Consider the following 25759-nt stretch of genomic DNA (forward strand, 5'->3'; position numbering starts at 1 on the left):
TATTAATATAAATTTAGTTTTAATGTATTATTATAATAAAATTTTATATTCAAATATTATATGTATGAGATAAATAATTTAAATCAAATATATAAAATTGTAATATTTTATAATATTTATAAAATATAGTGAAAAATAAATAAATAAAAATATTTATACTTTATTTTATAATAAAAATAGATTTATTATAGTTACCAATATTTTACATATAATACACACTTTAATTTACATATAATGTAGATAAGGATATTAAAATAATTTTATTCTATTGTGATTTTTTCTCTTCTTATTTTTTTTATCCAAATAAAAAAAATTATTTTCTTTTCATTCAATTTTTCTTTATCCAAATAAAATATAAAAAATTCACCTTCTTTTTCTATTTATTTTTCTCTCATTTTCTTTCTTTTTTTTTTCGTTATCTATCCAAACAAAGTACGAGGGTGACAAACCCTGACCTTAGTTTGAGGGGTGTTAGATGAATAAAGTTAATTGTAATCATTTTTCTAATTGGGTTAAACTATTGTTTCTGTTATAACTGATTTCCTAATCTGTTATAACTACCTCAAATGCAGTTAGGTAGCTATTAGGAAATGTGGCTACATTATTAAATAGTCTCGGTCAATTCACTAGTGTATCATCCTTTACTTAATCATTTCTCTAATGTTTACTTCAGTTCTTCTCTCTTGTTCTTTATCAATGCTCTCGGCACTTTCTTTCAATTCCTCTCAATCATCACAGGTTCATCGAGGATTACACACACCATTAAATAAATAAATAAATAAATATACAACTCGCCCATACTTTATTTTTCAAGCTTTTTTATTTTTTATTCTTTTGTAAACATTATTGTGATATATATAGATATATTACACGTAGTTGTTAAATATTTGTAGGATCCAAAAATATCGGCTGCGAATCAATACAATCAATCTCATCAGATAATTGCATGAATTGTTAACATCAGATTTTGCATCTGATGCTCCAGCTCTGTATCACAATATATGCCTGTATATATGTCAAAACTCAACGATATCTGAACAATAAAATTGTAAAAATATTATTCAAATAAAAAAGCATAGTAAAATGTTATAATTAAAGCTAGACCTGCTGAAAAATACTGTGAAGAATGTATATATGTGAAATTGTCAAAAATATACTGGTACTATATATGGCTTAAAAGATCCTAAATTCCTTACTAAACTGGAAAAGTGCTATGACAGTGGTATTACTTTCTACAAAGTTCAACTTATTTGCAATTAAAAATGTTTTCTCGTATTTAATAGTCAAGAGAAAAAAGAAGAAAAAGGAAAAGTAAAATCTTGCAAGTGGAGAATTCTACGATACGCAATAACCTTTCCTTACGAATATTGATATGATGCTGTGATGACCACGTGATTCATCGTGTCAATTCATTCATATTGCTATGGAATTTTAGTTCATTATCCTTGAGATATATATCACCATTCCCAATGAAAAGAATCCGCATTATCATTTCCATCAAAATATATATAACAATTTCAATAATTAGTGCATAAGCACAGTGCACACATGAGAGGCTCGATCAAATTATTGGAAACCCTAATTAATACAATTTCTGATGAATTAGCAACGTTCCTAATTCTATAGGCCGAAGGGGTAACCTTGGAGCAATGGCCTTCGTGTGGAAAAGGGGGACAGGATTCAGTTTCATTTTTCTTTTAGGTTGGAAAGAAAGAAATGCATCTGATGCTTTTGTCTCAAATGTGAACGTACTTGTATGCTTTTCATGCATGCATTTTTTTTTTCTTGTAGAGAGAGAGGACGGGGATCAAAAGTAATAAAAACGTTGAATAATGATGATTACCTCAACCTTAAAGTACTTTTTTTATTGGTTGCGAATACTGTTTCTTTGAACTGATTGCTTTTTCTCTTTTCCCTGGAGTTTGTTTAGAATCTTTGTAAGTAACTAGTTTGAAAAAGTTAACAAGACTTCTTCCACACAACTATTTGGGTAGCTATTTATGTTTCTAGTTTTTTCTATTAGATAAATAAGTAAATAAACCTCTTTCACTTCAACTGAAGGCATATAATATAAAACTGATAAGGATGGTGATGGAACAGTCATGTGAGATGCGATCTAGGAGCTTCTTTGTCCAAGACGATGGCGATTCCTCTTGGAGGATTCACGTTCCACCTAGTTCGCAACTTGTCTGCAAGAGATAGATTCGCAACCAAGTGAGCTAGACCATTACCTTCTTCCACCAGTAAATAAAGCTTGACCCAAGGAAATCAAGGGATGGGGAAATAAGAGGCCGAAAGCCAATACAGGGTGGAAGCAAAATCATAGGTTTTGAAAACTGAATCGATCATCTTGGCTATTGAAATTCAGCTGTGATTCAACTGAAATAAGTGATTTATAATAAAATAATAAGATATTGTCACTTTTATTTTTGATAAATTTCACTTTCCATGTGGTTTTTTATTGTATGTTTGTATGAATTTGTAAAAAGAATGACATCAAAATAAGAGTGACAATATTTATTTTCTTAAATAATATATAAAACTATAAATAAATACATAATAATATAAATATATTCTAATATAAAACTATTTTTAATTAATACTATTGGTTCATATTTAAAAAAAATAATCATAATTAAAGCTAATTCTAATAGCAAACAACAAGAATAATTAACACATCAACAATAATAAGGTAAACCCAATAACATAGTAGAAACTGATGATGATGATGAGTTCCGAACAATTTTGAACTAACAACAAACTCCAAAGATATTAATCATCATTGTTTTGAGGGTCTAAATTTCTCAAAGGACCAACTTTGACCTCATGTCTGACTCACTAATTCCCAGCTGATTTTCTGGTTCTTACCCAGTTCTTGAACTAGACAGTCTTTGCTATAGACTGAACCGGACCAGAACTGGTATAAACTGATTTTCAGAATCATGGTTCAAACAAGGGTATAGTATGTGTTCTGTGAAGAATAGTTATATTTTGGGTCTGTTGTTGTACTTGCTTTTGTTCTGTGCATAATGAGACCATATCATTAAACTGAAAATATAAACGTGAGCTACATGTATATGAATGTATATTCATGTATATTCTCATCAACTATAACCTACCTTTCAAAATTTTCCCTTCTAGACGAGCAAAAAATAAATTGAATATCAAATTTTGGAGAGAAAAATATATACAGGTACAACAGAAAGATTTTAGGCTTCATTCACCTTTCCTTTCAAGGCCGTGCCTCTTTTTCTGACCAAGTTCCACAAGTAAATACAAGAGAGCCTCGCACACCTGAGATGCGTCCCCTTCTTTAGGGTCATCATTTAGTGATGAATAAACCATCCACGCATGGTCCAGTTTTCGTTTAGGTCGCACCACAACAGATCCTGGAACTTCTGCATCCCGGCATGTCACAAGCCCGTCACTCTTCTCACCATATCTAACCTGCAGCAACTGTGCGCAAGCAGCCATAGCAGCACCTAAGGGCATCACCACAGGAAGTTTTTTAGGTTCGCCAGCAACTGTGGGTAGTTCAGCATGGGCAACATGAGATAACGTCGCTAAAACGGCAGGGGAAATACTAGCTTCAGTACGAAAGGAAACAACAGGAAGTTCATCTGGTAGATGATGCTCCTTTAAAAACTCCCTCCGCCTTTCATACGTCAAGTCTTCTAAGGCTCTCATGTCACCCTTTGTAATAACAGATAACATGTTAAATGGTATAAAGGGATTTTAAGTTGACATTCATAGGAGCTAAAAGAGAATAACTTCAAAAAAAAAAAAAAAAACAAAACAAAACAAAACATAAAAGTAGAACTTATATGATAGAATTAAATTAAACATAAAACAAACACTAGTAAACTATAGCAGCAAATAAGTAAAATCATGCGCTATACCATTCAATTATGTAATGACTGTATATAGGAAAACTATTTTAATTGACTCGAGACGAGATCCTTGGACTACTTAAATAAGTTAGCCAAGAACAAACTTAACCCAATCTGAAAAGAAGGAAAGATATTATAGTGGAGGAGGACATTAATTCTGCTGTCCATTCCTTACGTTTGTCAAAGAGAAGCAACTACTAAAGGAATAATGTATTTACTTTGTACTCTATAAATTTAATTCAAGTTTATGCCTATCGGAAAAATTGTAAATTACAGTTTACAGGCATTTTAACCTACTTAAACAAACTTATGAATTTAAGCCTTTTGCCTAGCTGAGGCACCTATGCATTCACCCAAAGTCTTAAAGGCTAGGCTCGGCCTCAGAGAAGGCATATGATAGTAGAAAGCGAAGCTAAATAGATTGCCTTTGGAAAAAAAACAAGGGCCGAGTCTATTAGGCAAAGCTATCTAACCAATTTCCATCCTTTCACAGTTTCACCACAGCTTAATAGAATTAACACCAATGAGATGTAATGCAAGTTGATAAGCTTGATATGGATGTTATGTCTGAGGCCTGCTCAAAAAACTAGAAGTTCATATGTTCTCACTGATGTTAGAAGTGTTGTGTGCCCTAGGTCAGAAAAACTTTTGCTGATTAGCTTATATGGTTTTCATAATAAACAGGCTAAACTGTTTTTGTAGCCATGTGCAAACTACGTAAACATCGGTGCACAGAGTAGGAGTATTTCTCCAATATCTCTGCAAGGAGGTTACTTTGGAAAACCCTGAAGAAAATTCTAGATAGCAGTGGTCAAGGAAATATAATTTAATCAAGAACAACGAAGAAGAATGGAAAGGAGATAATAGAAGAACTCAACATACCTTAATTACTTTACAGATAAGAATCTCAGTAAGTTTTCGTATATTTACATAATCGCCAAGTTGTCCTTCTCGCAGTAGATCTGAAGCTATTGGCGTACCACCATATGGACTTTGTGCTAATGCCAATCCAGCGACCTTATCTTTCAAATCAGACCAATATAATGATAAAGCAGCTGCTGCATCTACTCCTCCCTTGCTATGTCCAAGAAGCAAAACGCGTTTGTTTGAACCCCAACAAATTTCCTCAATATACTCTTTTAGCTCTCTGGCATTTTTCTCAACTGAAGCCTATAATTAATGATCACTCAACATTCAGTAATAGAACATAATAAGAATATGAATGAGATATCTGCATAAAAAGTAGAGTTAGCATTTTCATGAGAACTAGTGAATAACTAATATCCTCAATCATTGTTATTACTATTATGAATATGATATACCTCACTATGAATCTTAGCAATATGACAAGTCAAACCCATTTTTGAGAAACTGGCTTTTGTATTGACAAAGTAGAGTGGGCCATGATTGCTAAAAAGACCTGACAAAAGGCAGAACAGTTAGTAGCACCAAAAACAAGGTTGCATGGTTGATCTCATATTGAGCATAAGCAGTCACTTTACCTGGTATTAACAAATAAATCATAGAATTTGGTAACCTATGAACACCATGCCTGTCAAAGTAAGAACAACTAAGTTAGCAAATCACTTATAGCTAGCATTTTAGGGAAAAACAAAACAAGATGCTCACTTGATTTCATCAAGAATCTCATGAAACCTCTCCGTTCCATCTTCAACTGGGGGCATTCCAGGATCACGTCCAAGCCATCCTATATCATCGGCAGATCCACGCACAGTCCTCCGAGCACGCTCAATCAAGCTGAAGCAAGTAGAAGAAGGAAAATGTGTAGTTTAAAAACATGGTGACCTATACAAGAAGTATTTACTAGGTACAGTATGTGTATATATATATAATGAAATAATTGAACTGAATGCAGACAAAAATGATGCAATATTAACAGTCAGATTCATGTTTGTTTCTTGGCAAACAATACCTTTGGAAGAGGGGAATTCCAGTTTGTCCAGAAGGATTTGATCTTACTAGTGCACCGGCATTTCCTGATGAATCTCCAACAGAAGTCTCTGTGATGTCCTCATTTGTATTCAGAGGTGCATAAGAAGATTGAAATGTTTTATTAGAAGAAGATGCCTCAGTTTCCCCTGAAGCAAAAGACACAAGCTCTTGTGCATGAACGCCAGAAGAGTCACTGGAATCTCCAGAGGAATGTTCTACTGAAAAATTTGATAATAGCCTTGAGGTCAAAATTGCAAAACTAAATACTTTGTAGTGAGTACAATATATATAATATGATTGTACAAATAATGATAACATGAGGAAAGGTAACGCATCATAGAATTGTTAGGACATGACAATAAGTCATTCATATTAAACAAATTTATGTATTCAAAACTACAGACAGCTAAGATTCAAATATTTAGAAAAGGAGCATATTGAAAAGAATCTAAGTCCTACATTCACACTTCTAGACCATCATCATCACAGGCATGAACACTTAAAGCGTAAAACTATATATTTCTAAAAAATAATTAGATCTCTAATAAACTCTATCTAGAAAAACCATGTTTAAGTTAAAGGCCAAACATTTTACTGGAGAGTAACATTTTGCTATCAATATGTCTCTATTAGTTTTACAGAACCACATTAAAGAAAACTAATAATAATCACATATATTATGGCTTTGCCAAGGCCTGTAATGGCGAACATTCATTTTGCCATAATTCCAAAGCAATGTGATCAAATTCTAGAATCTTCAATTCCCAAGCATAAATAAATTTTACAACAGTTGAAGTGTCATAAAACGTATATCATCTTTTCTACTCCAAACTGAAGTCAGATGACTAAGTACCTCCATATTTTTTTTAACTGTTTTCTTTAATACTTAAGCTCAATTATTTCCTCTTAAAGTGACTGGCTGCATAATTCCCCAAACTCATGAAAGAAAAAATGGATTCAGCTACACCCTGGAAGAAGTAATTAGAAAAGAAGCTTGCCTGAATAATCATAGAAACAACCAGTAAGGAACGACGTTGTTTGTGAAAGATAAGCAGCAGCTTCAGTGAGAGAAGGAACAGATGAAAATATCTGAGGAACAAGTCCATCATTTGCCAAGTCATTTCTTTGTCCCTATAAAAGATAAGTAATACATTCAATCTTCAATTTTTTTAGAAAAAAAAATGATAAAAACGTCAATATTGTTTTTTGATCATAAAAGGCCACCTCCAAAGGAAAGGGGGGAAAAATGGAAAATCAGCACAATATTCAATTAGCAAAAAATCAATTCGAACCAAATTAGCATTGATAGCGAAGATTATGTGCAAATTGAGCAACAATAAATGAAAAACCACTAAATGCAGCTCACTGCAATATAAAGGAATCGAAACATTGATGATGGGAAAATGAAAGCTCTATATAGAAAGCCCAAAGAATAAATCAAAATAAAAAAGAATTGAGAAAAGAAAGGGAGGAAAAAGTTGCGTTACCATTAAGGGCGTGTTTGAGTCCGTACGCTGTATATTGGGAGATTGCGCCATGGAAGCAAGATTCTGCAGAACGCCGGAAATTAAGTTTGTGTTCATATAATAATTATATTATATTATTGAATAATAAATAAATAAATTTATAAAAAAAAGTTACCTTTGTGGTGTTGTGAATTAGCGATGGGATTGTAGCAAATCGAAGTTGAATCAGCGCACGGAGAAGGAGAGAGGGAGCGTTCTTAGAAATCGAAATTGAAATTGAAAGATTGAATAGTTAATAGTTAATAGTTAATAGATTTAAATTAATTAATAGTTGGTTCTGCCTTCTGCGTTCCATGTTAACGAGGGGTAACAAAAAACAATTTAGGAAAAGGATAAAGGAACGAGGAAAGCAGACGCCAAACGAGACTACGTCGTTTTGGTTTGCAAGAATTTTTCCTCCGTGCATAATCATTTCTGACTGTATTCGATGGGCCGAAATAACAAAACATATTTTTTAAAATTTTTTAATAATTGTTAAATATTTTTTTATTGCCAATGAGCCTTGGCTCTAGTGGCATTCTCCCCTCTCCCCACCTCAAGGTCTAGGGTTCAAACCCTAGAGGATGCAATTGAGGAAAAAATGTGATAAATATGTGAGGAGTGTGTGGGTATGTTGTGTACCTAGGATTGGGGGTTGTCCAATCCATTGGGGTACCTAGGATTGGGGGTTGTCCAATCCATTGACCAAAAAAAAAAAAATTTAATTTTTATTTTATAAATTATTATTTTATTATTCATTTATCATGTTTATTGAAAATAAAAATTAAAATAATAACAAATTAGATATTTCATTAATTGTAATAAATATTTTACAATTTTAATCAATCATAATTTTATCATTTCAGTTACATATGTATTGGGATAGAAAAATTGTGTTTGTTAGAAATTCAATCGATTGGATGCATAAACCAATCGATTGAAATTCAAGCTTTCCATACTTCAATCGTTTGAAATTGATACACAATCGATTAAATTTTACAAGGCATGTGGAGTTTTTCTTATTCAATTAATTGGTCATATTAGCCAATCGATTGAAATCATCAAAGCAATCTGATTTAGTTAATTCAATCGATTGGTTCTGTTATTCCCTCGTGATCACATACCAGCTCTTTTTGTTGGTTAATATCATCGTCCTCATAGTATTTTTCATCCATGTCAGTGTTCATAAATATACCTAACATCTTCAAAATTTACCAATGAAAATATTTTTTAGTACACTTCCTATAACAATAAAATTATTTTTACTTATCATTTAAAAAAATATCATTTTTCAAAACCCCATTTTTTAACTTTAATTTTTCAAATACGATTTTTTTTATTTAGGGCGAGTTAGCCGCACTCTATATTTTTTTATAGAATTCGCTTGACCCCCGAACTCTAATTTTTATAGAGTTTACCTAACCCGACGAATTATAGTACGACGAACTTGCTTTGCATAAAAAAAACTCGTATTTGGAAAATTAAAGTTGAAAAAAATGGGATTTTCAAAAATAATAAAGGGGCAACAGAACCAATCGATTGAATTAATTAATTAAACCCAGCTTGCTTTGATGATTTCAATTGATTGGGTAATATGACCAATCAATTGAATAAGAAAAATCCCGCCTTGCAAAATTCAATCGATTGTGTATCAATTCCAAATTTCCAATCGATTGAAGTTTGAAAAGTCTGAATTTCAAACGATTGGTTTGTGCATTCAATCAATTGAATTTCTAACAAACACGATTTTTCCAACCCAATACGTATGTAATTGGATCAATGATAAAATTATAATAGATTAAGATTGCAAAATATTTATTACGATTAATGGAAGATCTAATTTATTATTATTTTAGTTTTTTACTCTCACTAAACATGATAGATGAATGATAAAAAAATAATTTATAAAATAAAAATAGATTTTATAGTTAAATAATATATAAAGGACTAATTTATAATTAAAATTAAATAAGGACTATTTAGCAGTTATTAAAAAATTAAAAAATATGTTTTGTTATGGGACCATTTAATGGTCCAAATGTTCTCGGGCCATCGAATCCTTTGCCATCATTTTTGACCATGAAAAATTTGGATGCTAACATTAAAACTAAAGTTACGAAAAAGGGTAAATAAATCTCTAACCTTTTAAATTTTGATAAATTCATCTTTGACAAAATTTAAATACAAAAAAATCTCTAATCTTTCCGTCAATTTGTCTCTCACACACCAAATGAAACTGGCTAACATGGTTGAAACGGTATCCGTTATGGTGCCACGTTGGAAGGAAGATAAAGTTCAAAGGACAAAAAATCCTTGCTGTTAAAAATGGTGTCGTTTTGAATGTTAGCCCTAATGAGATTTAAATTGGATAGAAAAATGGCGTATGCAGTAGCTGATCATAGTTGTTCATGGTGGTGTTAATTAGATTAATAGTCAGTGATGAATGCTCCTCAAATACGAGACGAAGCAGAGGTGGAGATGGCGAACGACACAAACGCACAGTTGGAAATGCGATCCCATATTCGGTGCAAGTTGGGAATGAGAAAGATGGTGTTGCCCTAAAATGCTTCTGCGGGGTGTATGTCATATTTTACATGTCGAAGACAAACACCAACTCGAATAGGCTATTTTTTGGATGCCCATTCTTCAAGGTAAGCTCGCAATTCTTCATGTATGTGGATGAAGTTGAGTGTTTTTTACCAACACATTTTTATTGTATTCGAATCGATTTAGGTGAAACAACCACATTACAAATTTTTTGTATGGGTTAATGACCACATTGGAAGAATTGGATGCATAGAATTAACAAGGACATTGGGTGACAATCAGAGCTTTGATGTTGAAGAATATTTCATAAAGAAAGAACTGGAAAACATAGTAGTTGATCTAAAGCAAAGAATAATTTACCTAAAGAACAAAAAAAGCAATAACTTCTATGTCATAGTTATAGCCTTGATTGTTGTAGTTGTTGGTGTTTATTTGTTTAGGGTATGAAAAATGTGAAAAAAATGTAAATTTTAATGAACTATGTCTGTTGACTGTTTTGGTTAATATGAATGGAAGAATGAAGTTTAAATTATCCATCTAGATTCTGTTGCCATACAATGTTTGTAAATTAATATATTTATTTTCATTCAATCAATCTAAGACAAAAACAAGCCATAACATAGTCAAGGACTATAACGTTAAACAAGTATAATTCATTCAATCAACCTGAACCATAACATAAGAATGTTGTCGTATCGTAACATAATTAAGTCTGACAAAAAGAAAATCAATCATGCTACGTTACCAACATTTTTTCTGCCAAGATCTACCAATTTTAGTTGGGTTGGACACCAAACCCATTCATTTACAAAAGCCACATCCAAGTTAACCCGGATTAAACCTAATTTACCCCGTTAAACCTAATTTACCATAGACCCACATTGACTTACCATGGACAATCTCTCCCAACCCCCCTATCAGCATCCAGCGCCGCATAGCCTCCATTGTTGCCGTCTCCGCCGTCAAGGAAAGTCAACGCCGTCGGACCACCTGACCACGACGTTAAAAGTATGTTCCTATAGTCACCGTGAAGCCGCCGACTCTGGTGCATGTCATCGTTGGAGGTGCTTTGAAGACGCATCTGGCTGTCCGGCCTTCAACACCACGTAGCAACCCCGCGCTGCCTCACCACACGCCACAGCTGCATTCATCGGGCCGTGTGGGTTCGCTAGAAACCCTGTGGCTTTCTGGCTTCGCCCCTCCCACCAAGCACCGCTCCTTGACTCGTGGACGAGCCCAACTAGAATAGCGTCTTCCCTTCGGCACCACCGCGACACTAAGAGGTAAGTGGGTCTTTGAGATTTAAACTAGGTGCTGGTATAGATTTCTAATTCTGAGCATTACATTTGGATTGAGAAGGATTAAACATGGGTCTGTGTCTGTTGGCTGTGAAAGAACTTGGAAATTGGTGAATGAATTGTTGTTTTTGTTGAACTTGTTTCCTGGACCAAGGTGGTTTCGCATGCTGTTTTCTATCAGTTATGTGACAAAAATGGTGTTATCAGTTATTGAATAATTTTTGTCGTTGGAACGGTTTTCAGTTTATCCCTGTGGCTGTGTTGTGTTATTTGGAGACTCTAAAACATTGTTTGGTGTAATGCCTCTGTGGTCACCCTTTGTGACAAAGTTGTTGTCTCATACTATTTAGTACCTTTTTCCCATCTTTTTATTTTATAATTGTTTCAGATACTTTAGTACTATAATTTATTTAGGATAGATGCATGTGATAATATAATTTAATAAATTTAATATAATTTAGTAATATAATTTATTCAGATGTGTCTTGATCATTCTAGAAATTTGGGTAGCGATAGTGTTCAATAGCTAAATTACTGTTTCTATTGTTGTTGTACAATATGGATCTATGTTGAATTAGAAAATATAGAAACTGAAATGTGATCTTAATTTAATGCCTCAATGTTTATTTTTTTTAATTTGCATAGTTTATTGTGTCTTGTGCTGAACTTTCTTATGATATATAAATCAGAAAATTCAGTTAAAAATTGGGGTCTCTTTTGGGGCATATTTAGCCTTTTTTAAGTATGCGTAAAAGTGTTTTTTCCGTACTCGGGTTGGACATGTTATTATACAAAGAGGTTAAATAATTGTTGTCCTCATTTTTTGTTTTAAAAAATACATTGAGATCTATGTGTTTTTTATTAAATAGTTGGTTGATTCATGATTCACCGAGCAATAAGTGTAACGGTGCAAATTGATCTTATAATTGGTGTGGCCTGTGTTAACATTTAGCTTTTATGGAAATGTTTATATGAATTTTTTATTAGCAAATTGAATTTATAATTGGTATGTCTAATAATTTGTTGTTGAGAGTACACCAATTTAAATATCATATGTGTCTTGTTCATTTTAGTAATTTTCCTTGATATTTTTTTTAGTTTAATTTGCTTAATATGTCTTATTCATTGTAGCTTAATGTGTCTTATGGTGTATTTTCTTGTGATACATAGAGCAACAAATTCAGTTGAGAATGAGTATATATTTTGAGCATATTTAGTCTTTTTGTAATGTGCAAAAAAATATTTTTTCATACTCAAATTGCACATGTGATTATACAAATAGGTTAAATAATTGTTGTCAACTTTTTTTATTTTAAAAATCCGTTGAGATCAACATGTGTTTTTGTAAATATTTGGTTGCTTCATGATTTACCGAACGACAAGAGCAATGGTGCAAAATGATTTTACAATTGTTGTGGCTTGTGTTAACATGTAGCTGCTTTGAAAATGTTTCTAGGAGCTTTTTGTTAGCGAATTGAAATTATAATTGGTGTGTCTAATAATTTGCCTTTGAGAGTGCACCTTCTTTACATCAGATGTGTCATGTTCATTTAGTCTACGATAGTGTAATAACTGTTGGTATTGTTATTATTCAACATGTGTCTATGTTGTATTAGAAAAGACAAAAGTTGTAGCGTGATCTTGTGGTAATTCCTTTTTTTTTTTAATTTGCAAAGCTTGTTGTGTCTTGTGCTGAATTTTCTTATGACAGACAGAATAACAAATTCACTTTAAAATTGGTGTATTTTGTGAGCATATTTATCCTTTTTGAAATATGCGTAAAAATGTTTTTCCGTAATCAAATTGAACATGTTAGTTTATTAATAGGTTAAATAACTACTTTTCCCATTTTTAATTTTAAAAATGCAGAGATCTATGTGTTTCTTTAAATATTTGGTTGCCTAATGATTCACCGAGTGGCAAGAGCAACGACGTAAATTGATTTTATAATTGGAGTGCCCTTTGATCACATTTAGCTTTTATGGGCTGTTTCTTGGTGCTTTTTGTTAGCAAATTTAATTGCTAATTGGTGTGTCTAAATTTGATGGTCAAGTTAGCAATTCTCTGAGTGATAGTGTACATTGGTTAAACTTTCGGTTTGTATTGTTATTATTAGTCATGTGTCTGTGTTGAATTAGAAAACACAAAAGCTGAAACATGGTGGTGTTAATGTCCTATATGTTTTTTTTTTTAATTTGCATAGCTTATTGTGTCTTGAGGTGAATTTTCTTATGACACACAACAACAAATTCATTTTAAAATTGGTGTATATTTTGATCATATCTAACCTTTATGAAATGTGCATATAAGTATTTTTCCATACACACATTGGATACGTTATTTTACAAATAGGTTAAATAATTGTTGTCCTCATTTTTTGTTCTAAAAGTGCATTGAGATATATATGAATTTTTTAAAATAGTTGGTTGCTTCAGGGAACGGATCCTCTCCAGTGGAGAAAAAAATTGACACTGTCCAGTAGAAGATCTCAACCCTTAATAAAATCCAACGGTTCTAATTATAACTATAATTATGACTATTACTTTCTACCAACCCTTCTTCTCTTTGATTTCACTTTTCACGAGTCTATTTTCTTCTATCGCAGTAACAACACCAAGAAGAAGCTCTCTCTTCTCAAATTCTTTAAACTTTTCTTCTTATCTTCAATTTCACACTCCACTCTTCTTATTCTCTTCCCTAGCAGTAACAACAAGAAGAAGAACCTTCATTCCTCGTCTTCTTTCTCCTGCTTCAACAGCTTTGCGAGTAGAATCTAAGATTTGAATACCTTCTCACATTCTTCTTTCTCTCTCTCAATCACTAAATTCCTAAATTAATAATTCTTGTTGATAATAATTGGTTAGAATTTGTGTGGTTGATTTTGTAATTAGGCAGGTACCTTAAACATTTGAGATATGAAAGGATGACAAAATGAAAAAAAAATAGTTTTTTTTCTTTAAATTGCCATAGTTTGTGTTTGTTATTCTACACTATTTTATTCAATTATTTTGATTTTTTTATTTGTGTTTGCTTCTAAAAATGTTGTCTTTTCTTTTTTCAAACAAAATTATTTTCAATATTCTGTTTTTTGAATTAGGCATTTGGTGTTATTTTAAAATAAGTAAAGGAGAACAATGAGGTTCTGAATGATATGTGTTGTAAGTTCTACCTGCATAAATAGTGTTACTGTTCTTACAATCATCTTATGGTTTAAGAATTTAATTTATAAAAGATTTGATAGACTTTACTTATTTGTAATGTTAGCCATTCAAGTAGTACATGTTTTTATTATTTAGACCTTAATCATATTTAGTGTTGTTGAATTTTGATTATATTATTTTGTTATGCAAAGTACCCACTGCTTTTAATTGGTATGACAGGATCTAAGTCTGTAATTTTAAAATTCTGCAGATAATTGTCAATTTTGTATATTATTGCCAAAACAAATGAGTTAGCGAAATGAGTTTAAGCGAACAAGCGAACGCTCTTGTGAAAAGTTCCACCAAGACATTATAACACTTAATTGTCCGACTCTTATGAAAATTCTGATGTTGAAGATGAGAAGTATGGAAAGAAAATATCTGTTCAAAATTGTAATAGGATATTGAGTACGAATTGGTATGGGTATAAATTTATTGTGCATGAATTTATTGTTCAAAGTAATTGTATATTTTATGTAATTTGAGATATGGTATTATAAACATACCAATTGAAATAGAGGAAAAAGATTATATACAAGTGCAGGAGACAATCAAATAGTAAAATTACAATATAAAATTTTAAGATAAATATCCCAAAAAACAAATTATAAATAATAGGTTCTTCTTCTCTTTTACACCATTCTGTTTTTGTGAGATCTATTACAACTCTAATTTCAATCATTCAGTCAAATATTTTTCAAAATCAATAGCAATTCAAGCATATTTGGCATCAAAAAACTCTCTTAGTATGCATCCAAGATTCTATAAAAAAAATATAAAATTGTTATTAAGTGAAAGAAGTAAATAAAGTATTACTATGCTAATTTGTCTACAATGATGTAAGTAATTATTTATTGAGATATTTTATAACTAAAAATTACCTTAAATTTTATAAAAAAATTTTATTGTTCACAAATGTATTTGGTTGAAGAAATACATCCAACGGTTTCTATTGGATATAGATAATCATAGTAATATTAAACACCAATAAAAAAGATTCATCATGTTAAACAATATATAAGTATCATTTTACAAATAATTAAAAAAACTTACCATTAATAACCTATTAAAACCATGATTATCTTCTTGAGATATTGAACTATACAGCTTAATGACCTATATAACATGAGAAGGAGAATAATTTATAAGAGTTAAAATAATCTAAAATAAATATAAAAAACATAAAAATTTAAGGTACTCAACATTGTACTCATACCACCTACTTTATTTTACTACTTAATTATAATTCTACCTTGTCTTGTTGTTGTTGTGAAGTGTTGCTATTTTGACTTTTCTTATTTTTGGGTTGCTTTTCAACCCAACTTTTTGGATGCTTTCTAAAATTTCTCACACCATTTCTCATTTTCAAACCTCTGACTTCTAAGGGTTGAAAGTTTGTACATTGAATTGGGAGGGAAGAATCGGCATTGTTGACTTCTAATCCCAAATTTAGTTTACAGATATCATCAACTTTTTTACTTAACTCCTCCACAGCTTTTTCCATAAAGACACGTGCTTCTTTACAATCAGAGACTTGTGTGACTGTTCTTACTAACTTAGGACATGTTTGCTTAAACCATTGTGTGCTAGTAAGACAAGTATCTTCTTCAACTATTCTTCGATGCATATCTTTTACTAATCCCCTCATTGCTTCTCTTGTCCACCTCTTCAAAATATACTGGTTAGGCAGTAATTTAATATCTTTAACATCTAGAACTTTGATTGTGTGACAACACAAAATGCCAAAAGTCTCAAACTTTTTACAATTACATGAAATTGAATTCAAGGAAAGATCAAATGTTACTTTAAACTCTATTCTCATTGCACAATCCAACTAGATATTCATAAACAAAGCCTCTCTCATTTACTTCTCTTATGCAAGCTGTAGAATATTTGTCATATTCTTCTTGAAAAAGATCAAACAATGACAAGGTATATACTTCTGAAACTTGTTGCAATAGTGGTGAACTTACCATCTTCAATCTGGGTAACTTTTATCTGGATTGAAATTCCCCTTGTAGCTCATTGTATCATTTATCATTAACAACTCTTTCAAAGTGATTGAAAAATTAAATTATGTTTAGGTTTGGTTTGGTTTCATATAATTTTTTAGGTCTGCATTCAAACTTTCACTAAGCTGTGTACTCCGCATGCCAATAGTGAATGTATTGTTCATATAGCATCTTGCCCACTTCTCCTTTAATTTATACAAGTTCATCAACCACTTATTTTCCTTAAGATCATAGTCATCTAATAATTTATTCGATGCTTCTTTGAAATTAGTTTCATCTACATATTCATACATACATGCTTTAAAGTCTCGCAGAAAGTAAGAACCATTCTTCATCAAATTACCAAGATGTTTTATGCCATTTTGCATCAAATGCCAAGAACATAAAGCATGATATGTTTCAGGCATTACCTTAGCCAAACCATTAGCCATTGCAGGAGCTTGATCTGTGAAAATAGTTCGAGGCTTCTTGTTCTTGTGTGTCTTCAAAAACTCTCTAAACAACCATTCAAATGAATCTGAACTCTCGTCATAAAGAAGTGCAGCTCCAAATATCACTACCCCTCTAAAGTGATTAAATCCTGCAAACACAACCAAAGGCCTACAAGCATTATTAGTACTATATGTAATGTCAAGAGTAACCACATCACCAAAATATTCATAATCCATGATCATTTTTGCATCAGCCCAAAAAACATTCGTTATTTGTTCTTCCAGATCTAACTAAATAGCATGACTGAATGATGGATTTTCTAGAGATTCTTATTGAAAATATGCTAACAAGCCGCCTGCCTCCCCGTATGCCATGCTTCTCATTCTTTTGGTACGGAGATATTTTTTTAGTCTGAACGTGTATAACCAATATTTTCTCTTCCACCAACTTGTCTACTCATCAATTCAAATGAAGTCCGTTGTGTGATTCCTGAGTCATCTGCCAATTCAATTTCTTGAGCATGAACCTGAGATATTTTTTGTTGACATGATAACATGTGAGTTGTCTATGGAAGATGCAAAGGATGATTATGCTCACTGAAAAAATCATGAATCTCATATTTGTTATTGCCTTTAATATATATGATTCCTAATTTTACACCATAATTAGTCCTTGTTTCAAGTCTAGGAATGATCGTCAAAGAATCCCTCTTGTTTGATTTACGAACACCTTCTTTGGCACAGACGAACCTAAGACTTAGAATTTTTCCATCTGCATTTTTGTTAGAATATTGCTTGTGGACACCAAATCCCATCCTCCCACCATAATCAATCCAAAATTGCCATGCCTCTTCTACAGTGTTAAAGGTTTTGTCCAATTTAGGTAGCCAATCAAATTCTACGTCCATATTTTGGGCATTCAAGAATCGTTGCACATCCTAAAATGAAAACAAGAATGAAAAGAAAAAATATTAAAAAAGTACATCTTTTTAATTGTTAACAGAAAAACTAATTTAAATATTCAATTACAAGAACATGAACATTAAAAAACAAAAGTACTCATATAGCACAATTTATTAATGTCAAACTGAACGTATTATCAAATGATTGGGAAATAAGACTTGAGTAAGGGAATTAGATAAAAGAGAATGAGAATGAAAATGAAAGCACAAAACCTCAATGTCGAAGGAGAAGAATCGTTATCCTCAAAATGAGTCTGTAATAGCCTTCTATTAGCATCACAAGATATTATTAAAAATCAACTGCTTGAAAAGAAGAATATAATAGAAGTTCAAAAGTTTAATTTTGCAGAGAAGATGGTGACAAGAAAATAAGCGCGGGAAGATAATAAAAATAAAAGAAGCTAGAACGTGAGAATATTAGAAAAATAAAAAATAGTCATAATTATAGTTAAATTAGGACCGTTGGATTTTATTAAGAGTTGAGATCTTCCACTGGACAGTGTCAATTTTTTCCTCTACTGGAGAGAATCCGTTCCCGTTGCTTCATGGTTCACCAAGCCACAAGTTTAATGGTGCATTTTGATTTTATAATTGGTGTATACTGTGATCACATTTAGCTTTTATGAAATGTTTCTAGGAACTTTTTTGCCGCCTCAGTTTGATTATGTTACTATACATGTAGGTGTTACGTGTTTGGTAGGACACATTGGATTTTCGCAATCTAAATTTATGTGGGTGTTTTCAGTTTTTTCGCTATCCGTTCCACTAAAATACGTTCTTATATGTTGATTCTATTTTCCCCAATATTTTGTACTTTTAGCTTAGTTGACTTTAGGCAACACAAAAGAAGTTTCTACTTGGAATCAATTTCTGCTCTTTACGCAGAAACCACCTTATATACATGGGAAAGCCGGTAAAATCTCATCCACAAATTTGTGCTCTTGTTATAGCTTCATATCAGTTGTTTCCTTCTGATAGTCATGTGGTATGTTTTACAGAAATTACTAGAGATAAGATGCTCACCATGTTACATCGCATACTTGTTTAAGGAACTGGAAACCAACCAGGCTCAAGCAAAGCTTGATGAGATAGAAGAAATTGGTTATGGTTTCCTAAAGCTTGTCCCAAGGTGGCAAGTGAGGCAAGGCATAATGGTGATGTTGGCCAAAGTCTATGACACTGAAACGAGCACCCTCAAGCTACAAAATGGGAACATCTGCATCGTGCCCGAGCTTTTCCAGCGTATTTTCGGTATTCCACCCGGGAGTGAGTATACCTTTACCTATTACACACCATTGAATTGGTTATATGTTTTTCGGTCTCCATGGTCATTGCTTTGTCAATTAAAAAAAAGATATCACCGATTGAAAACTATACAACTGAGGCATTTTATCAATCAATGTGCAATGGATACTGAAGATGACAGGATGGAGTTCAGGAGACACTTCATCCTACTGGTGCTGAAGATGTTTTTGTGCCCGACCGTGCAACATGTAATCTCGCCGTGGTAGAAACTATTCAACCGGAGGTGACGCAGTGCTATCGTTGTCCTGTGTCCCGCATAAGTTGTATAACTTTTTAAGTTATTGGTTGTGTTAAAATCGTCAATTTTTAATTTGAAGCTCATTTTCTGATGTAATTGACTACAAATGGACTTTTTGAATTCATGAAATTCATGGTTTTGCATTTTATTATTAAGCACTGGAAGATGTCGTTAACGGGTGTGTCGTTTATTATGTCTATATTTTCATGTTATCGAACATGATGTTGCTTTAGCTGTATGTAGCTTCTGACCCGGTAATGGCCAACAACAGGATTGCAACGAACCTGGCCGGAATGAAGATGGGAGCATGGAAGGTGCCACACTAGAGGACACAAGTGACCCAAGCCCTGAACGAGAAGACGTCGACCACAGAAAAGTGAGTTAAGATTAACATTCACTAAATCTTTCTTTTTCATGTTTAAACGTAGATCGAGTAAACTGTTCAGTTTATGTTTTATCTTTCATTTATGTTAAAGTTGTGTTATGATGTAATTTCAAGAATATACTCGCAGGGAGGGATTTAGAGAGGTTCTGATGCACCCGGATACACATGCAGTTGCATCGGACGGTGATGACAATGAGGACGAGCCCATTGAAAAGAGATTGCGCCGAAGATCTGATTCAACGAGGACACCTCAACCACATATGAGGGATGGGGAGGCAGACACGACTAATAGGACAAACAAAAAAGAGAATCCTAAGGTGAGCAAGATGTTCCTTCTTAGAATTTGTTAGTTGCATTAATGCAGTTTGAGCATGAGCATTGGTTTATGTTATGGTTAATCAAGTTAGTGGTTGTGCCATTATTTAATAAACCTAAATGATATGCTCTATCATTTAATCTTGGGTTCTTTGTGTCCTGTGAAAGCACTTCGAGGTTTTTGTGAACCACTTGTTTGATATTGTGGTTTCAGGGATCCACCATGAGGGGGGAGTTAGTAGTGCATCATTGCGCACAATGCATCATTCAGTATCATCAGAAGCGAATGACGATGATGACCATTCCATTGGCATCAGACTCCGCATCAAAATTCTTCAAAGGAAAACACATCAGCATCACATGATAGAAGGGAAAATCATCACAACCATCCTATCGGAATCAACTAATCAACCAATCGAGACAGTTGATCCTGAACCAAAAATACCATCAACAACATTGGTTGAGTATGCAGGGGTTGAGGAATATTCTACTGAATTTTTTGACAGGCAAGTGATTACTACATAACTTTGTTTTCGGTAGTAGTATACCAGGTTTTTTTTATATCCTCCTAAATAATTCCTGAAGGTTGATCACCGCAATTCTTTTTTTATTTCAAACAGACATCCTGACCTCTTATCTCTGCGGGATCCAGAGAGCGAAATAATATGGGCAGATATAGAAAATCGTGTTTACACCTCGAGACCCATTAGCATAGATCCGATCTAAACAATCATTCCAAGAGGTTCTTCCTACCGCACACCGAGTCCATAGCGCCCCTCTTTCTCTCTTGGGATGACGCAACTCTTTAAATCACCCACACCTTCTCCTCCCCGACCTATTCATCCGTTACTTCAGGAACGGAAAATCACCGAGCGGGATGAACAACGAATCAGAGGATGGGCTGTGGACACTTCTCTTGATAGCCAGCAAACTTTGGCGTCATATGAGGGTAGACCACACCTATTGCTGTCGAGGGAGGACTTGTGCACACTGAGACCACGACAGTATAAGTAACGGAAAATCATGTTACTCCACTTTGTTTGTTGCTTATGCAGTGTCGACATTTATGATTTTACAAGCTAGTTATGTAGGTTGTACACTGGATGTGTTGCGCATTCAATGACTCAGGGCTCTAGTAAGGAAACGTTCATATTAATCATTTATGTATAGTACAGTTTATGAACTTTTGATAATTCGTATTTGTACAGAAAATGGTATTGGTCCCAAAGAATATGCTAAACTTTCAAGATGGACCGAATCCAGCGTATGTCGGATTGGATAAACACTTTGGTGCCGATACTAGGTATTTTGACAAGGAAATAACTTCAAATAGAAAATGGATATGTATGTTTGCAGTATAATAAGTTACTTTCATCATAGCACCAACACAATAGATATGTGTTTTTCTTTGTAAATGCAAGTAATATACCTAGTTACAATTATTGGTTGTGCAGTGATTTTTTTCTGTATATCACCTGTCACTGGTGGGTGTATGCATTCGATGTCTCTGAGAAAAGGTTGTTCGAACTGGATAGCATACATAGTAAACCACCTAATACAGCACGGAGCATGCTAGATTTATATGTGGTACCACAACAGCTCATCACTCTTAAGCTCTATTTAACATTTTCTGTTGTATTCCGTTTAAGTTTAGTTGTTTATGTCTTAAGCGAGGCTCATTAAAGACATTGCACAGGTGGCTATCCCGACTTATAAGCCCATTCAAAAAGGGCTGCCTTACACATATGCCTCTGTTTCAATACAACCAAATGGGTAAGTCTTCCCTCCAAAATCTTGCAATGTATTAATTGTTTAGTTACATTGAGATGTTTCACTAATAGAATTGCATTTTTCTATTCTTAGGTTTGACTGTGGTGTGTATGCAATAAAATTCATGGAGTATTGGAACAAAAACGAAAAACTAGATGACTGCCATTATATGAGCTTCCAAACCTATATACCTTATTAATATATTTTTTATACACAGGTCAATGTCTGTACCTACAAGTGGTTCTTTAATATTGATTTTTATATGTAGGACATCATCAAGTTATACAGGTTGGAAATAATGCTGGACATCATCCTATCTCACAAGAATATAGCCATTGGAGCTACCTTGAATGCCCTTGACAGCCGTGCTCGACCTCCTGTGCGCCGCAACCAACCAAGGAACAAACGTATGGAGGTTAGGACTCCATTCACAGCACTTAATACAAAGAGCATACTTCGACGAGCTGGAGGAGAGCCGAAGAAAAAGTCCACCAGAAGGAGCTAACCATGGGAAGAAGAAGGCTCCATATTACGTCCTTGTTTACATCGGGAGGGAATATCCTCACATCCTATGCTATATTTTTTTGGGACTACACAAATTACTTGTCTTACACAATGTAACTATTTCTTTTGGATTCTTGGGTTGTTTATGGAGAGTTACACTTTGGACCTTGACGAACTTTTCTGGTTAATTCAACGATAATGCTTGTACTGTTGATATGAATTCTGTCTTTTACACATTGGTTTGAGATAATTTTGTGCACAGGCTCAACAACTTATGCATTTTGAAGTATATTATTGTCAATGAATAAACCTGTTGAGGTTCTTACATGTCTCTGGATGTCTCTACTTATCTTAGTCATGCATTGTTAGTCATATTTTGTTCGCAGCTGACTGAAATGGAACTGTGTTCTAGTGGAAGTGTAACTTCTGCATTATGTGTCTATTTTAGTCATGTGTCGTTAGAGGTGTCTTTTCACAGATGTGTCTTCCGGGAGAAGTGTCTTCTGCCAATGTGTTGTTTTGGATATTGTTTAACTTCGGATGTGTCTTTCGTGAGAAGTGTCTTTCTGCTGTGACTTCCTCGGATCTATATATAGACAGATGTGTCTTCAATTAGAAGTGTTTTCTGGGAGAGATATTTTCTACTGTGACTTGTTGCAGGTGTCTATAGATGGATGTGTCTTTTTCAAGAGGTGTCTTATATCAGTAATTTTTTAGGAGGTGTTTTCATAAGGATATATCTTTTTCAAAAAGTGTTTTCTAGTAGTGACTTATTAGGAGGTGTTTTCATAGGGATGTGTCTTCTGCGAGAGGTGTTTTTTGTGAATGTGTCTTTTGTATTTTCATATTATCCTGGATGTGTCGTCTAGGAGTCGCGTCTAATTTTGTCATGTCTATCTTCTTCGGATTCGTCTAATTTAGATGTGTCTTATGCATTGTATTTGTTTTTTACGTTCAAACGATGACTTTATTGATTCATTTATAGGTCTAACTGACACTTTTTTTAGGGTGATAAGAGTAACAAAGTGAAAATCCGGCTTAGATTTAATAAATTTAATGGCATTTGACTTCTACATCAATAGCACATAATATCCATTAGTATTTGGTGAAGGAAAATTCAAACTTAACAAACTTGTCAGGGTTTGACAATATTAATCCATGAACATAAACTCAATAAGTAATGATATATCGTTGGCTTAACAATGTTTATTTCTTTAAAAACCAGAATAATTTGTCAATGATAAGTGAAAAAAAGTTACTAATAAAGAAAGGGATATCTCCATACAAATCTATAATCAAAATTCTTCTAAGTAGGCCGAAATGAGTTTAACAACAACAAGAACCCGCCATGTTCCTGTGATTCATTCGCTCTTCCAGCATAACCCCCCACGATATCTGGATTCATTGCTTGATTAACTTCCTAAAAAGAATAAACATGCATAAATATAAAGTGAATAACAGTTACAACTTTATCCATCTAGTCATGTTAACAAGTGGTTCGAAACTAACAAAATGTTAAACACATACCGGCGGTGGATTCTTCTTCTTTCTACGCATAGATTTCTTGATTGAGGTGTCAAGTTCAGATCCAAGCCTCTTCAATCTCAGGCGACCCTTCGTTGAAACCTTTGAAGGACCTTGAATGTCAAATTCACCAAGAGTGGGATCACGCTATGACCGTGCTATTTTGTGTAGTTGGAACACGCCTGGACCCCAAGTTTGCACGATAATCAAGCAACTTTGACCTTAACTAATCAAGATCCGAATGTAACATGGCTGCTTCTTCTTCGCATGTCATAAAATCCTGGGCAACATTATAGAAATGTGAACACAGTCGTCTAAATAAGTTGTAGCATTTTTCTGATCACTTCTCGTTCTGGCTGCTCTTGATGAAAGTGTGTTTTTGCTGTACATTCTTGCTCCAGCGAGGGATAACATAGCAAGATGGTTCTCTGTCTAGTCCATAATAAAAGATCACAGCAAGACAGTGGCAACAAAGAATACCTCTTGATCCAAACATGTTGCATTCGCACCGAACCTTGTGTGTCTCTAGGTCAAACTTGACAATGTACGTCCAGGACCTAGGCTCCCCATATAGTAGGTATTGCTTGTTCACGGTCACCCGAAACAAATCACCCTCTTGAGCGACACCACGGACTAAACAATCCCCTCTTTTCCTGAATTCATGTTGAACTTCCCTAAACTTAGAGGTTGTGTACTCACGCTAATATTGTCTTTAAATTGTAGAGCTCGATGAGCATGAGACAACTCCTTTAGAGTCTGCAGCATCGTCCTCCAGTTCCTTTTGCTCTTTGTTCCCAAGCACATTGTCATACTCATGAACGAACTGAACCAGTCCACTTTTGCAACGCAGGTAACCACCGAAAAAGGCGTGCATACTCTCACTCCGTTGGGTACTTCTCATACCAGCTCAAATTCACCTTGAAAATATATTGGAACCCATATTCGACAATCGTCATAAAGGTCTACAAAACCAAAACATATCAAAGCAAGAATCACCATCATGAATAAGTAGCTACATCACAACACACAACTAAAGACTTAGTGAACCAACTATACATCGACGTTTCAAATAGAGATATTCCATAAAATTACCCAAATAGGTTACCAATCATCCGATGACGTCGGGAACTAAAATCGAGTAAAGTAAAAATAGAACCTGCATAACAAACCTACCATCTAAAAAGAACATAAGAGCACAATACAGAACAAACCTGATAGCCATTTATTTTTCTCTAGGTTAAACTCAGTAATGAATGCACACCAATCCTTCTCGAAAGATTCTTTAGAGTGGGCATTCCAAACAGTGGCATGCATTTTAGCATCTATTTCTCTGTACCGAGCATATCTTTCGAGCTTATGTGGTATCTTCTTCATTATGTGCCATATGCACCATCGGTGTCTAGTATCTGGGAAGACATTCCTAATAGCGCCAAACATAGATTTGCACCGGTCTGTGATGATGGCCTGTGGGAGAGTTCCCATGCACTTCAACCATTGTTTAAAGACCCACTCAATGCTACGAATTTCCTCATTTCCCAACAAAGTACATCCAAGTATAATGGACTTGTCGTGATGATTGAAACCAACAAAAGATGCAAATGGAAGTCAATGCCTGCAATAAATACAACCAAAACCTCCTAAATCACAATAGTGTGAAAAAAATGTAAAAACCCTTATAATGAAGGCAAACACACAAACATACTTGTTTCTACTGTATGTTGTATCAAACGATATCACATCTCCAAAATATTCATAGGACGCCCTGCATTTTGCATCTACCCATAGCGCACTCTTAAACTTGTTAGTTTCATCCACATTAACTGCATAAAAAAAATTCGAGTTTATATCTCTCATTCGCATGAAATAGCTAATCATTTCCTTCACATCCGCGTTTACGTCAACACAGCGCAGATTCCTCGT

At 33.7% G+C, this 25759-nt stretch overlaps 1 protein-coding gene and 1 pseudogene across 2 annotated transcripts; both read right to left on the reverse strand.

Moving 5' to 3' along the window:
• Window positions 1-1809: 1809 nt before the first annotated feature.
• LOC107473169 (uncharacterized) lies at window positions 1810-7686 on the reverse strand. 2 transcript variants are annotated; one of them, XM_016092716.3, is made up of 10 exons: window positions 7485-7685; window positions 7331-7393; window positions 6842-6974; window positions 5824-6061; window positions 5520-5648; window positions 5393-5442; window positions 5213-5310; window positions 4773-5060; window positions 3225-3693; window positions 1810-2189 (listed from the first exon to the last, which is right to left on the reverse strand). In XM_016092716.3, exons 2-10 carry the CDS (start codon window positions 7379-7381, stop codon window positions 2101-2103), a joined length of 1545 nt encoding a protein of 514 aa, XP_015948202.1. In that variant the 5' UTR covers window positions 7382-7393; window positions 7485-7685; the 3' UTR covers window positions 1810-2100. The 2 variants fall into 2 exon arrangements, with proteins under 2 accessions (XP_015948202.1, XP_015948204.1); XM_016092718.3 differs by lacking the exon at window positions 1810-2189 and adding an exon at window positions 2735-3020 and having other exon boundaries at window positions 7485-7686.
• Window positions 7687-16310: 8624 nt separating this feature from the next.
• Window positions 16311-17744, reverse strand: LOC127744888 (protein FAR1-RELATED SEQUENCE 5-like; annotated as a pseudogene).
• Between the last annotated feature and the right edge of the window lie 8015 nt (window positions 17745-25759).

This window comes from Arachis duranensis, chromosome 2 (genome assembly GCF_000817695.3).
Source record: "Arachis duranensis cultivar V14167 chromosome 2, aradu.V14167.gnm2.J7QH, whole genome shotgun sequence".
NCBI lineage: Eukaryota > Viridiplantae > Streptophyta > Magnoliopsida > Fabales > Fabaceae > Arachis > Arachis duranensis.

What these genes read in the sequence shown, in the direction of transcription:
- LOC107473169 (XM_016092716.3), bottom strand. Translation starts at nt 7,381, where the DNA reads ATGGCGCAATCTCCCAATATACAGCGTACGGACTCAAACACGCCCTTA. An exon ending in GAGATTCTTGATGAAATCAA is followed by an intron (nt 5,443 to 5,519) that starts GTGAGCATCTTG and finishes TTACTTTGACAG; the next exon opens with GCATGGTGTTCATAGGTTAC. An exon ending in GATTTATTTGTTAATACCAG is followed by an intron (nt 5,311 to 5,392) that starts GTAAAGTGACTG and finishes GCCTTTTGTCAG; the next exon opens with GTCTTTTTAGCAATCATGGC.